The sequence below is a fragment of the Physeter macrocephalus genome, chromosome 8, assembly GCF_002837175.3.
Source record: "Physeter macrocephalus isolate SW-GA chromosome 8, ASM283717v5, whole genome shotgun sequence".
Lineage (NCBI taxonomy): Eukaryota > Metazoa > Chordata > Mammalia > Artiodactyla > Physeteridae > Physeter > Physeter macrocephalus.
Genome location: NC_041221.1, coordinates 128,757,714 through 128,771,898, shown reverse-complemented (window position 1 = coordinate 128,771,898; position 14,185 = coordinate 128,757,714). Strand labels below are relative to the sequence as shown.

Genomic DNA, 14,185 nt, shown 5'->3' with positions numbered 1-14,185 from the left:
CGGGGAGGAGGGCGGGCCGAGTCCCACAGGTGCGAGCGCCAAGGAGAGGCGGGCGCCGCGTACGTGCGGCGAGCGGCGGGCGGCATGAAGGGCGCGGGCGGCCGGCCCCAGGCCCGCTCCCGGCTCCCGCGCGGCTGGGCGGCCTCGGCTTTCCCGGGGGTCGCTGGCTGTGGTGGTGACCCCTGGCCGAGGCTGCCTGGGCGCGGAGCCAGGGGCCGGGGGCGGGGGAGCGGGGGCGCGGGGGCGGGGCGGGAGGTGGGGACGTGGCTGCCGCTCAAGCGGGCGGAGCCCGGCGACGGCGGGAGGTGGAGCCGCCGAGGGAGGAGGGCCCGAGCGGGCTGGGCGCCGCCGCGGGAGGTTCTGGAAAAGCCGGGAGCGGCGCGTGTCCGGGTGAGCGTCCCGCGCGCCCGTCCCACGGCTCCGCCGTGGAGGTCGGGCGCGGGCCGGGGTCGCCGGTTCGAGCCTTCTGCCCGCGCGGGGCCGGGAGCTAGGGACCGGGGCTCGCGCCGTCCGGGCCGCAGCCCCGCGACCTCCGCTCTGTTTCTACACCCGTGTGGGTTCCTGTCCCGCCGCCGCGTCCCCTCCCCGAGCTCAGGGTGGTGAGGTCAGCCGCGCCCTTCCTGCCGGTCCCCTCGGGGCGGCCGGACCTGGCGGGCAGCGTGGCCGCCCCGCCTGTCAGGCTCCCGGGAAGGGGCGGCCTGGCCCGAGGGCTGCCAGAGGTTGGAGGCGGAGGCAGGGGCGTCGGGCAGGCCCTGAGGGGCCGCTTAGTGTTAGGGAGGTCCACCATCCTGCCTCCAAAGGGCTGGGAGTCTGCGGCCTTGGCCCCCCTTGCTGCCCATTGAGACAGGCTGTTGGATGAGAAAGTTTTGTTTTTGTTTTTCTTTTTTCCCCCTCCAGACATCCTTTTCTAACCTGCATGGTTTTGCCTCAGCAGGCGCGGAGACTTGTAACTAGTTAATTAATCCAACAAACGGACCCTTCTGCGTATCAGAAACTGCAAGGAGTTGCTAGCCCAGTGGGGCAGGCGGACTGGAAGACCAGGAAAGGCCAGGCCCCGGGCAGTGTGGTGAGTGCTGTGCTGGGAGGGAGCACTGGACTGTGGGTACTTGGTAGAGGACAGGATGCTTCAAGCCAGAGGGCTTCCTGGAGGAGGTGACCCCTGAGCTGGAGTGGTCAGATGAAGGCAGAAGAAAGGGTAAGCCGGACAGAGGAACAGCGTGTGTGAGTGGAAGCAGACCTGGGCACTCTAGTGGAAGCAAGGTGATGGGGGAAGGGACACTTTAGAGAATAGCTGCCCATGGACCCTGTCCAAAGAGCTTCAGGTGAGAGGACAGTGCCTGGTATTGTGCCCTGTATGTGGAGGATGCTCAGTGAACCCTTGCAGCATAAACATGGATCAACATAAACCCTCCTTCTTCAGGGCAGAGGCCCCTGGCCTCTGTTTTCTAATCTGACACCTTTAAGATGGTTTAGAAGAACATCAGAGCCCCTCCCAAGGCTGAGACTGGTGTCTTCTGCTGTAGAGTGACACCTAAGGCTTGTGCTGTTTGATGAAAACCATCTGAAGCTTAGCAATCTCAGTGCTTTTGCAAGAGATACTGGCCCTGAGAGCAGGAGTTGGGGAACATTGCTTTGTAGCTTAGGGCATTCTCAAATGTCCCTGATTTTGCAGAGATCCACTGTCCACCTAAGAATTTATAGAATGGTTTTGCAAGCTGCTGCCTGTATCACATCTGGGATAGCAGGTTCCATGATTTAGTTCTCCATTAAATGAACCGTGGTTTCCTTTGGCTTGTGCTTAAACAGCCCCTGACGCTTCCAGGGTGCTGTCTCTCATTTTATTCTGGGCCTCAAGGGCCAGCCTCTCTGTTCAGTTCTCCCTTCTCATTAAATGTTTGGGCTTTGAATCCTTTTATCCTTGAGTCTCATTTGTAGACGGCCAAGCCCACGCACTGTGTGGCCCAGCCAAGGAAGCCACGTAGCAGAGTTGGAGTGTGTTGGCTGGGGGCCTCATCCCAGAGATGCTGTCATACTGGGCCACCCTAGTTCTCTGAGAGGTCAGCAGGCAGACATGGTGGCGACTGAGCATTGTCTGCGGCTTATGATAGGCCCTTCTACCCTGTCCAATGCTCTGAAATGGGTGTGCCCAGGAGAGTGCCTACTTTGTCACTGGTTTAGCCTGGCCACAGCCAATCTCTGTTCATTCCTGGAGTACCTCCTGTGCGCTGGGCCTCTGCTTAAAGTGTACCTGGGGCTGGAATGAGGGAGGAGGGAAAGGAGGCAGTGGCGGTGGCACTGTCCTTGCCCATGGGTGGCTCACAGTCTCTCTCAGATTGCTGCTTCACGTTGGCAGGTGGTCATGTGCCAGGGAGGAGCTCAGAGTGTGAGTGCTCGTGAGAAGGAGAGACCGCATGGGTGCAGCCCTGAGGAATGAGTGGGGTGAGAGAATCTGGGGTCGGCTCATTTCCTGAGAGAACATCCCTTTTTGACTCTGCCCTCCCACATCCTTGGGAGGGTCTGAGACTGGATGGAAGACCTTGGCCAGTGTGTGGCCACGCTGGCTGTAGTGTGCATTGGGCTGGCCGGTGTGTCCCTGGCTCCTGGGATCTCTCAAGGGTTTAATTCTATGCAGATGGAAGTTGGCAGGAGATGCTGTGATGCAGGCACGTGCAAGCCCAGACAGGGTGCTGGAGTGAGAGTTAAGCTTTGAAAACGTTGCTCGAATCTAGCAATTTGAACTTTTGAAGTGCACCAGGATGGGACATCGGTCTGTTCTTGAGCAGTGAGGACTGGTGGCTCCTGTGGTCTCTGGGGTTTGAGCTGGAGATGTGGAATGAGGGATATAGTTTTTATTCTCAGAAGGAGCAGAGGAGCATGAAAAGTCTGGATTAGCGACCGAGGAGACCTAGGAGAGAGTGTTTGTTCAAGTGGTGTCATTGCAGGGCAGAGGATTAAATGTTTGGGTAGTGAGTTCCCCAGCTCAAATAGGATGTGAGCCTGATCACAGACCAGCATCTGCTCTAGACCTTTCATGAAGTGCTTGCTAAAACATAGCCTGCTCTGTAGCCGGCACTCCTGAGGGCCCAGGGTGTGGCTGCGATCCTGAGGCCTGGTACTTGTAGGAACTCGGAGTGAGCAGGTCAGAGACATAGAAATACGTGAGACTCTAGAGTATTGGTCCAGTCACCTGTTTTTGCCAGAGAACTTTCCTTCCTTGGTGAGAGTTAGAGCCAGTGATTGACCAGTTTCCAGAGTTATTCCCTGATGGTCAGTATGTTGCATTACGCCTGACTCCACCCTCTGCTGAATCTCTTAACACTCCTGGGACATGGAGTGTTAAGAGATTCAATTTCTGTCTTGTTTTCATCTGTACTGTCCCCTAGACTGGACCTTCTTTCTCTCCAGGGATCAGCTGGGAAGCTGGCTGCTTCAGGTCTATTGCCGTTCCTCTAGTACCCTTGGTGCTCTTGACTGGTATAAGTTGTGCCTGGTGCTAGGCTGCCCACTGACATCTGTCATCTTATTCAATCTTGAAAACAGCCCTATGATATGCAGATTCTAATATTTTCACTGTTAAATAGATGGGAAAACTGAGGCTCAAAGAGACCCTGTAACTTGTCTAAGGTCCCAAAGCCTGGAAGTGATTGTGGAGCTAAGCTTTAATTCTGGGGCTCTCTGACCCCAGGGTGGGTTTGCCTGCCTACTAGACTGTACTGTCTTTCCCTGAGCTGGGCCATTCGGTCATTTGTGAGTGCTGTGATGTCTGGGCAGGAGTGACTGCTCACTTGGACTTGAGGCACCATGTTTTTGTCTTCTGGGTCCATGTTGCTGTCTGCCTTCTGGTGGGATCCAGCCACGGACGTCATGAGGCTGCTTTGTGAACCACAATAAAGTCCTTGGTCTGGGCAGGCCTGTTCTGCTAGGCCAAAGTGTGGCTCCTCCTTTTGGGAAGTCCTTGTGCTATAAGACAACAGATGTTACTGAGTAGGATTGAAGGCAGCAATATATAGTAGAAAGTATGTTTTGGATTTGAGTCTGGGCTCTGCCATTAATTTCCTGTAGCATGTGAGGTGCGCAGGAAACTCTCAGCCTCGGTTATGTATCTTATATATCTATATCTGAAATGGAGATGATTATCTAGTTTACAAGGTGTTGGTGAGGATTAGATGGTAGAAATGAAAGATTTTTGGAAACATGAATAGTGGTTATCTTAGCCTAGAAAACAGAGCCCAAGGCAGAGCTTAAGTACTTAACGCTTTGTTAGAAGGTACAGTTGCGGAGTAGCAAGGGTAACGGAAAATAAAAGTGAGGTTGAGAAGGAGGTGAAGCAAATACAAGGTGGTGCTTTAGCAAGCTGGCCAGTCTGAACAGAGATACACTAGTTGCTCAGCCATGCAGGACATCTCTGGGTGAGCTCTTCAGAAGCCCCATGCTGCAGAACAGTTTCTCAGTGAAGGCCTGGAGAGGGAATTTGTCTGCTGGCGTCCTCTTGTTTCTGTCCTTCATTGGTCACAGTTGCCCCAGGAGGAGTTAATTCCCCCATGCTCACTCCTCAGTTGCACTCCCAGGGTCCTCAAGCAGCCCCTGGGGAGGTCAGCATGGCACTTCGCCGGAGTCTGGAAGTAGCAGGACGAGTCAGAGATTTGGGGCCTGCACAGTCTCCTTCACTGGGTCTGAGGCAGAGCAAGTGGCCCAGGGCCCAGGAGGCAGGTGAGGCCAAGAGAGTACAAGGTGGTATGTCAGGTGCATCCAGTATAGTGGTGTGTGGATTTTATTCTTTCCTGTAGTTCCTTATAAGGTAGTCTTACCTGGACTGCCAAGTCTTTGCCAAGACTGATTGAAAACCCAACTGGCTTTTGCATGTTGGTTTGTACAGCCTTTTCTGCTACTTAATTGTCTAGTTACTGAAGCAGGAGACTTTGGGGTTTTGATGGTACCCACGTGGGAAGTACAAGTCAACATGTCCAGGTACTGGATAGAGAAACTACAGTCAGCCCTCCATATCCGCAGATGCAAAACCTGTGGATACGGAAGGCCGACTGTACTACACCTATTATATAAGGGACTTGAGCATCTGTGGATGTTGGTATCTGTGGTGCCTCCTGGAACCAATCCCTTGTGGATACTGAGGGACAACTGCATAAGGATAGGTATGCATGAACATCTAGGCTTTGTTAGGTTCTCAGTGAAGGAGAATATTTTTCATGTGATGTGATAGTTGAAGGTATGAAACCTGGAGTCATGAGATGGGGCTGGAGAGGGCAGTAGGGCCAGGTCATGCAGAGTCAAAAAGGCCCTTAGGGCTAAGTAATTTGGACTTTGTTCTGAGAGTAGTGGAGAGCCTTCAGAGGGTTCTTAGGGAGAAAGAGACCAAACGAGGGGCTGTAGTAAGCTGTGATGGCTATTTTGTAGAGCAGAGGTGGGAGGGAGGCCACGTAAGATGAGAGACCAGTGCAGGTAGGGGCCAGTATAGCTGCAAGAGGGACTTAGGGGTGGCTCAGATCAGGGTGATGATTGAGGCATAACATTAGGAAGGGAGAGTAGGGTACCTCCCATCCTTCCCTGGGGTGCCAGTGAGAGCAGCTTATGGGCCCAAATGGACATCCGTGTACATAGGTGGTAGGGCCTCCTGGAGCCTCTGTTGAACTCTTCCTAGGTTGAGCACACAGGTCCTCTTGGCTCTGCCATTCAGAGTTGGCCACGCTACTGGGAGATAAGGCCGCTGCGGGGAGCCCTGTTCAGGCTCATTTTGCCCCTTCACAGAAGGCAGGCAGCCTCTTGTTCAGAGCTAAGCCAGACAAATACATTTTTAAAACTCAAGCTGTTGCATTTGGGTTGCAGCTGGGAGCTTGGCAGAGGTTCCTGCCTGATGAGGTAAGGGGAGAAGCTAAGGACGCTGCTGGTTTGCAGTTGGAAACATCTTTTCATGGTCATTTGGCCAGGTTGTAAACGTCCTTTCCAAAGAGCGGGCTTGCTAAGGCCTGTGGTTGTATGTCTTGGAATTGTCCTGTGCTTAGAAATAGTGCCGGTCGCCTGGTGGGTGATTTATTGTCACTGGGGTGTTGGCAGGCTTTGGAGGACCTCCCTGTGGGGGTCCAAACTCAGGCTGCTGGGCCGCTTTGGAGTCCATTTGAGAGGGCCTGCTTTGTTTTCTTTTCATTTTAAATATGAAATATATTTTAAATTTCCCATAGAACTCCTTGTGGAAAGATTAGGAAATACAAGTAAACATAAAAATAAAGTGATTTCACCAAGATACAACTAGATTTCTGACTCTGCTTGCATATATATGCAGGTTTGTAAATTTCCATATATAAAAATTTGTCTTATAAAAATGAAATCATAGAGTATATATTGTTTGGGAGCCTGCTTTTCTCATTTAACAGGATGCTTTGATCTTCTCTCAATGTCAGTGTGCACACAGTGTCCATTCTTACACAATCCATAACAGTCCACTGTTTGGAAGAAATGTAACATCTTCTGTTGTTACAGTTTCCTGGAATGAACAAGTCTGTGGTGAGGGTTTTTTTTTTTTGCTGTTGTTGTTGGGCCAGACTTTGTTCTAAACTCGGGATGCAGCTCAGATAAAACTCAGTATTGGTTTTCTGTTCAGACTTGGTGATACTTTATTTTCATAAAAGGGGCCTCAACGTTGCCCATTTCTAGACCTGTTCAGCATGGATTTCTGAGGGTTCCTGGAGGGCTTTTGACAGTACTGGACACTGGTGGGGGCACTGGGCAGGCATACATGCTCCCACTTATTCTGTCATAAGCAAGCTCTGGGTATAGGTATGAAATGGGATGGGGGGCATGTAGGTGGTTGGCTTTTCCCATACTGTGGCACACAGTCTTTCTTGGAGACTGCCTCCTCCCAGCCTGACCCTGATTAGATGGCCTTTTGTACATCTAATACAAATTAGTGTTCGGGGGCTCAGGATCAGGAGAAATAGGCTGGGACTCTAGTGTACCTTTGCCTGGGGTGGCAGTGTTGATTGTGGCGGTCTGGGGGCTGCGTGGGAGCGCCTAGCTCTCTGGACCAGCAGGGTTGTCATCCCCCTCCTCCATCAGAGCAGGACTTCGTAGGCTCTTGGTCAGCCCAGAATCCCATCTGTGATTCTTTGGGCTCTGCCTCCAGGCTGGGATTTGTCGATAGGCTCAGTCTAAGCCAGATAGCACATTCCAGAGAAATGACAGCTGGTATTCATGTAATGAAGAAACTTGGCTGCTTTTTCCTGAGTGCTGTAAGGCATGAACCATGGGCAGTATCACCAGGGTGACTTGAAAGGAACAGAGAGGCTTCTCACTCCCTTAAATTTGTTACCTGATCTCTGAATGGGCATGCCACTGCAACTGGTGACGGAACAGGGGACAAACGCTGGTGCCCCCCAACTTCCAACCGTGTTTGGTCTGGTCTCCTGCCTGGGCAGTGCTCTCCCATCACTCCAGCCTGATGGGTAGTTGGCTGATTCCTCATTGTCCACAGATACAGCCTCCTGGCTCTGGGTTTTTACTGTTCCCTCCCTACACACATACAGAAGGTGTTCTCCTGAGCTGATGAAGCCTCTTGAAGTACAAGGAGCAGACCCTAACCCTGTGAATGGGTCTTATGTAAGCAAGAAGAGAGGCCTTCTGGAATCCCAGGGTGGAGATGTGGTATGCTGAAGCCTGGGAACAGATTTGTGTCTGGCAAAAGCGGGATCTGGGCTTTACCTTGGGGCTAGGCTGGGCCATCGTACCTCTTCTCGGTGACTTGCTTTCATCTGCTGCCCTAACTTTATAATGGATCCCTTAGCCCATACTTCCTACCCTGCAGTAGGTTGTGGGCTGAAGGATCTTGTTCTGTGTACCTCTGGGCCCCTGACACCTAGGGTATTGATGGGCATGATGTCAGCTCTGCAGACATTTGGCAAGGGATGAACAAATGGGGATACTCACTTATTCTCTCCTCTTCCACATATGGGAACCCGTTTGAGGGTGGGGGTCGTGGTTGGGTTTCTCTGAGCCTAATCTGGAACCACGGTGGATTGGAATTTCTTCTGAAAGGGTGAGGCGAGGAATGGTGGGCGTGACTGTGCATCTAATCATCGCAGGCAAAAAACTGCTGAGCTGGCGTTAGTCAGCTCAGACTTAGAATTCTGTCAGATAAGGCTTACATTTTGGAGAGAAAGCATTTGTATTTCCTTTATATTCCTGTTCTCTCTCGGTAAATTTCCAGTGGGGCTTGGCTGAAGTAGAGCAGGAAGAGGAGGGACTGACAGAACTGGGGCTTACGTGGGTGCTGTTCCTTCAGCGTGCTCCAGGCTGCATGGCTGGGCTGGGAGATGATGTCCAAAGCCTCCATTGTGTAGTTGGGTCCACTGCCAGTGGGGCTTGCCCCATGGTGTGCCTGCTGCCTTCAGAGCTGGGTCTGGCTGTTTCTAGGCTGATGAGAAGACAGCAGCTGGCCTCTTACTCATGTCAGCAACCCAGCCTGGCTTAAGGTTTTGGCCCTGTGTGGCTGATTCATTTTTGTATCCCTAGTGTGTAGCTCAGTGCCTGGCATATGTGGGTCTTTAGTAAATATTTGTGAATGGTGATTCTCCATGAGGACAGTGTCTTCCAAGGAGCTCACTACAGGAAGAGCAGTGTCTGCCCAGTCCGCTCTAACTGTGGCCAGGTGCAGACCAGCAGGGAGCAGTTTGATTTCTCTTCTGGCTCACCATCTGCTGTACACCTTATTTTGGGTGTGGGTCCCCTGGGGCATATTGTGTCAAGTTCTCTTTCTGTCATTGTCTCTCCTGTACTTTCAATCTTGTGGGCAGGGACTGTGTGTTACATCTGGGTCCTCAGAACCTGGCACTGTCCTCGCACCTGTGTTGGAAGGAAAGACAGAAACAGAGAAGATGTCTGGGCCAGAATCTTGAACTGACAGACTATTAGACCCAGAGGTGACTGTCTTCCACAGCCCCCGCCTCCATTCAGCCTTCCCGTGTTGTCAGTGGTTTACCAGAAGTCGAGAGGCAGAGTCTCTCCCAAGGGCACTTGGCCTCCCAGAGCAGGGGACAGAATTAAGCATACATCTCTGGTTCTATACCCTGGCATCTTTCCACTGGTGGTTCTGAATATCTTCCCTGGCTTCTGTGTGTTAGGTCAGGATTTGGGCATGTTTGAATGTGAGTATATATGTGCACATGTGTATGTGTATCCTTACCGAAGTTGCTTTTTACCATTGTTGATCTAATGACTACTCTCACTGAATGCCTTGCAGACACTGCCCTCTGTGACCATGAAACTCTGGGTATCCATGTTGCTGGTGGCCTGGTTTGGTGTCCTGGGCTGTGTGCAGGCTGAATTCTTTACTTCTATTGGTATGTGCCAACAGGACTATTGTTTACCTGAGCAATCCTTGGTTCATGTGCCAGGGGATGTCACTGCCTGAGGCCTGTTCTCATTCAGGGTGGGATGGCCTCATCCACTGGTTTTGACCCAATCTGGGGAGAGCTGCTGTTTCCCCCTCTGAGCCCTGATGACCTGGATGTCCTTCCTGGGAGCCAGCCGTCTCAGCTGAGCCGCCTCCCTGGGTAGTGCAGCCTGCTCCTGGGCTGCCTGGCATTTCTGACCAACTTTCTCCTGGACTAGAGAGTAGTTCTGAGCAGAGAAGCCCCCAGGATGTCTGTGTCCCAGTAACATGACCCAACTGGGTGGCAGTGGGAGAGTGAGATTTGGGGTTTCTTCCTTAAGGTGTCCTCAGTGCACTTAACATTCTCTTGGAGCCTCTGCCTCTCTCTTCCTGAAGCTGGGGGCCAGGACCATACGAATGTCTAGGCCTCCTTTAACTCTAGATCCCCATGAACCCAAGAGAGTTGATATGCCCTTGGCCCAGGGGGCTTGCCTCTGTGCTGATGTTTTGTGCCTCCAGTTCGGGAGCTAGACGTCCCTCATCCATTTCTTACTGGCCCTTTTTTCTCTCCCTTGCAGGACACATGACAGACCTGATTTATGCAGAGAAGGACCTGGTGCTATCCCTGAAGGAGTACATCTTGGTGGAGGAAGCCAAGCTCTCTAAGATTAAGAGGTGTCTAATGTCCTAAATCCCCACACCCACCCTGAGCCAGCCCTCCTCCCCTGCCACCTCCCCCCACCCCGGAACCCATCCTGGGTGCCCATAAGAGGAAGCCCTTGAGGGGTCAATGTGGGGCTGGCCTGGAGGTTACTTCATGCCAGTCCCCCAGAGTAGCTAAGTATGTGGGCTAAGGACTCACTGCTTTTTCCTTTTTAAATAGAGACCCCCTGAATCTCACCAGGAAAATTACCATAGGTCAAGAGCTGTGTGTTAACCTTCCTTTTTCTCTGGTTCCACAGCTGGGCCAACAAAATGGAAGCCCTGACCAGCAAGTCAGCTGCTGACCCTGAAGGCTACCTGTCCCACCCTGTGAATGCCTATAAACTGGTGAAGCGACTAAACACAGACTGGCCTGCGCTGGAGGACCTTGTCCTGCAGAACTCAGCTGCAGGTGAGGGACAGTGAGCAGGTGGTTGGGTGAGCCAGTATGTCTGTGTGCTGGCACCTGGGGAGTGTGGGTCCGAGCCTGTCCTGGGTCGGGGTGTTGGTGTGCACGTGCAGTGTCTGAACATGCAGCCTGCCAGTCCGGTGGCTCTCATCTCTGTGGGGACCTGGCAGTTGTCTCTCCTTGCTTTTAATATGTTATAATAATCAGTTCTTGGGGATTCCCTAGTGGTCCAGTGGTTAGGACTCCGAGCTTCCATTGCAGGGAGCACGGGTTTGATCCCTGGTCGGGAACTAAGATCCTGCATGCTGTGCTACGTGGTCAAAAAAAAAAATCAGTTCTTGCCTTTTCCTAGTGTTTTTGGGTCCCTTTTTTTTTTGGTAGTGACTTTTTTCTAATTACGCTTTAGTAATACATATTTATAGAAACGTTGGAAAACACAAAAACAATCATATAAGAAAATTACAGTTCTTAATCCAATTGCCTAGTGATAATCACTGTTAAAATTCCAGTCTTTTTACACATGTATATACATTTAAAAAAATGGAATCATACGTGTATATCGTGGAATGCAAACTTATTTGCTTCGAGGGACCAAATGAATTAACAAAAGTAAGGTAAGTGGGCTAAGTGGTGGGACCAGTGCAAGCTGGGGAGCACAGGCCTCATCTAAATTCATTCCCATTCAGATCTTTTAGAAAGAAAACATTATCTGTTGGCAGATTTGTGACATAAGCATATACTGTTTTCCTGAATTTTTCAGCTTCCTATATGTCCTTTAAATGTCCTTCTGCAACATGGTTTTAATGGCTGGACAGTAGTATGTCATACTGGTGTAGTGTAAAACTGGTCAAGTCAGTGGATGTGGAGTTGTTTCCAGATCATCAGCAATCTTACACATATCTTTATGCCCATCTCTGATTATTTTCTTATGATAAATTCCTATAAGTGGGATTTGCATGTTAGATTATAAACTTATTTAAAGCTTTAACTGTGCTTAATCTTTTGCTATGGTAGTACTTTCTATGCTCTAATATTTTCCTCTTAGCAGGAGATGGTGGGGCAGGCCTGGAGGTGGGCCCTTCTGATTCCAGCCTTGAGCCCAGCCCCCCCTGGGCTCACTGTCTCTTCTCCCTGAGTTGGAAGTGCTGATTAACTTCAGACTCATCGTTGTCTCTCGGGGGCTGAGGCGTTTTAGCCCTTATGGCCAGACTGGGCTGGGCTTGGCTGGGAGCAGGGTGGCCTCCGGGCAGGGATTGGTGAGCTCAGCCGGCGGAGCTGTGCCCAGTGAGCTCACTGCCTCCAGAAGCCACGGCTGCCTTTCCCAGACCCTGCCTCCCAGCCTGAGCCTGTAGCTCAGAACTGGCTGTCCTGCCTGCAGTGTGGGAGAATAAGCCTGCCCACATGATCTTCTGTTCTCAAGTCTTGTTCTTCATACCCATTCCCCACCGTCAACATCTGGTTCCTCTGGAAAACCTTATAATTACCCGGAGGGAGACAGGACAGCCCCAGACAGCCATACGTTGTTTTCACCTCTTTCTTTCAGAGTTCTTTCCCCTGAAATGGGGAGAGCCCCCTCTCATCTCTCCCACAGGGAGACATGCTAACAATGTGGCTTTTTCTGGAAGCATTTTTTTCCCCTGGATTGTAAACTCATAGAGTCCCTGACCATGCAGCCATGAGGAAGACAGGGTTGCAGCATCTTGGTCCCTGGGTCCCCAGGCAGGGCTAGAAGTGGGTGTTTGAGCCTGAGGTCGTGAGAGTAGGTGGCTATGGGTCCTGCTGCTCTGGGGAAGAGGCCAGAGAAGAAATGGCCTTGGACTTCCCCTACTAATTCTCAGCTTATGAGCACAACTGAAGCCTCTGAATCAGCGTGGTAGGGCCTGGCCTCCACCTGGAGTCCTGAGATTGCAGGAGGTGTATATCTTGTTTTACAACTAGGGCTTGGAGTCCCCAAACAGCTTCCTTGGGTGCTTCTGTGCTCAGGGGCTCTCCCAGGCTCCAGGCTGTGGTCTTGAGCACCACAATTGAGAAACTCATGCCCTGAGCTCATTGTGGGTCTGAATGGTAGGAGTGCCCTAGTAAGCAGAGCAAGGCCCAGTGTGGTCTCTCAGGGGAACCATGCCGGGCTTGTGCAGCCCCACCTCGATACTGACCTTGGTCAGATGATTCTCCAGTCCCTAATCTTGGCGTGGGGACAGCACCAAACACCTCCAGGACTGTCATCATCACCTTTCTGGATGATAAGGGCCAGTGGTCAGTAATGAGTGGCCAGCTGGGCTCTCTGAGTTGACCACTTCTGTCCCTTGGGCTCTTCAACCTGAGATGTCGGCTAGGAGTCTGTGATTACCCGGCCAGGCTAATAATCCTGGATTAAGGTTTTCCATGTGATTTGTTTTCCACTGGGTGGTCAGCAAGTCCTCCCTGAGTCCTTTCCTGTGTCCCTGTCAGTTACCCTCACTGTCCTCTTTTCCTTCTATCTCCACGCCAAGACTCTCAAATTCCCACGTGTTAATTAGTGTGAGGGGGCCTTTCTCTTCAGTTCCAAATGAGCAGCACAGGCAGTTGGTACAGTGAGGAGTGAGAAAGGGGAGATCTCCCTGGACTGGAGCCATCAAGGAGGGCTTCCTGGAGGAAGGGGAAACAGCCTTTGAGGGAATGGGCAGGGAGATTGCACTAGCCAGAGACCCTCCGGTGGGTGTCTGTCTGGTTCCAGGTGGAATTCTATCCCTGGATCAGGGTAACCTTTTGTTCTCACTCTCTCCTTTGGAAGGCTTTATTGCCAACCTGTCAGTGCAGCGACAGTTCTTTCCCACTGATGAAGATGAAACAGGAGCTGCCAAGGCCTTGATGAGACTTCAGGACACATACAGACTGGACCCAGACACAATTTCCAAAGGGGAGCTTCCAGGTAACTCACCACTCCAGGCAGAGCCTGTCCAGCATGTGTGTCTGCTGTGGTGTATGGACAAGGATGGAGCCACTGCTGACTCATGGTCTCTATGATCAGGCTCACCACGACCTCTGGCTATAGTTCTTTCTTGGGTTTCCAGTTGGTGTCAGTCCTCTATTCCCATGACAGCTGTCTCCCCTCAGCCCCTGCCCCACCACCACCCTCCAGTATTAGCCCAGGCCTGTCCTCTCTCAGCTCAGAGAATGCCGAGGTTGCTGCTCAGGACCTCCTTGGTCTCTGTCCCCAGGGCACCACTCAGGTCTGCATCCACACCCACTTCTATTCCCCACCCTCCGATTTCATCTTGCCTAAGACTGATCTCTGGACTCATTGCCCCATGTCCTGTGTGCCCTCAGTTACAGTCTCTGCCCTTGTTCATTCTATGTCCACCTCTCTGGACTCTTCCCCCTGAGCTCACACACATGCTCTGTTCTTGCTCATCTAACAACCCCCTCCCTCAGGATCCAAGGCCCTTTTGAGTCTCTGCTGCTGACTGATCTCTTCTCCCTCCTGGCTAGGCAGCTGGAGAGTCATCCACACTCTTTCTCTACTTCCTTGGTTCCCATGTCCTCCTGAACACACAAAGTCTGGCGTCTTTCCCCCCCATTGGCCAATCCTGCCCCTGCAAGGTCACCAGTGGCCACTTGGCTGGTAAAGCCAGTAGACAGGTTTCAAGCAGAATGTTCTTTAGCTTTTCAGCAGCATTTGGCACACTGATTGCCCCATTCTTCCTGATAGTCTCCCC

At 51.9% G+C, this 14,185-nt stretch overlaps 1 protein-coding gene across 9 annotated transcripts in view; it reads left to right on the top strand.

Moving 5' to 3' along the window:
* The first annotated feature begins 317 nt into the window (after positions 1-317).
* The window catches only part of P4HA2 (prolyl 4-hydroxylase subunit alpha 2), a 68,688-nt gene continuing 54,820 nt past the window's right edge, over positions 318-14,185 (top strand). For 4 of the 9 annotated variants that reach the window (XM_055086750.1, XM_024122942.3, XM_055086751.1 and 1 more), the window contains exons 1-6: positions 419-553; positions 935-1,066; positions 9,248-9,347; positions 9,958-10,054; positions 10,342-10,493; positions 13,261-13,398. In XM_055086750.1, the coding sequence (XP_054942725.1) occupies positions 9,266-9,347; positions 9,958-10,054; positions 10,342-10,493; positions 13,261-13,398 (469 nt within the window). In that variant the 5' untranslated portion in view covers positions 419-553; positions 935-1,066; positions 9,248-9,265. Of the gene's footprint in view, positions 391-417; positions 554-587; positions 605-931; positions 1,067-9,247; positions 9,348-9,957; positions 10,055-10,341; positions 10,494-13,260; positions 13,399-14,185 lie in introns of those variants that run through there. The other 5 variants (XM_024122935.3, XM_024122940.3, XM_055086749.1 and 2 more) reach the window with 5 other exon arrangements.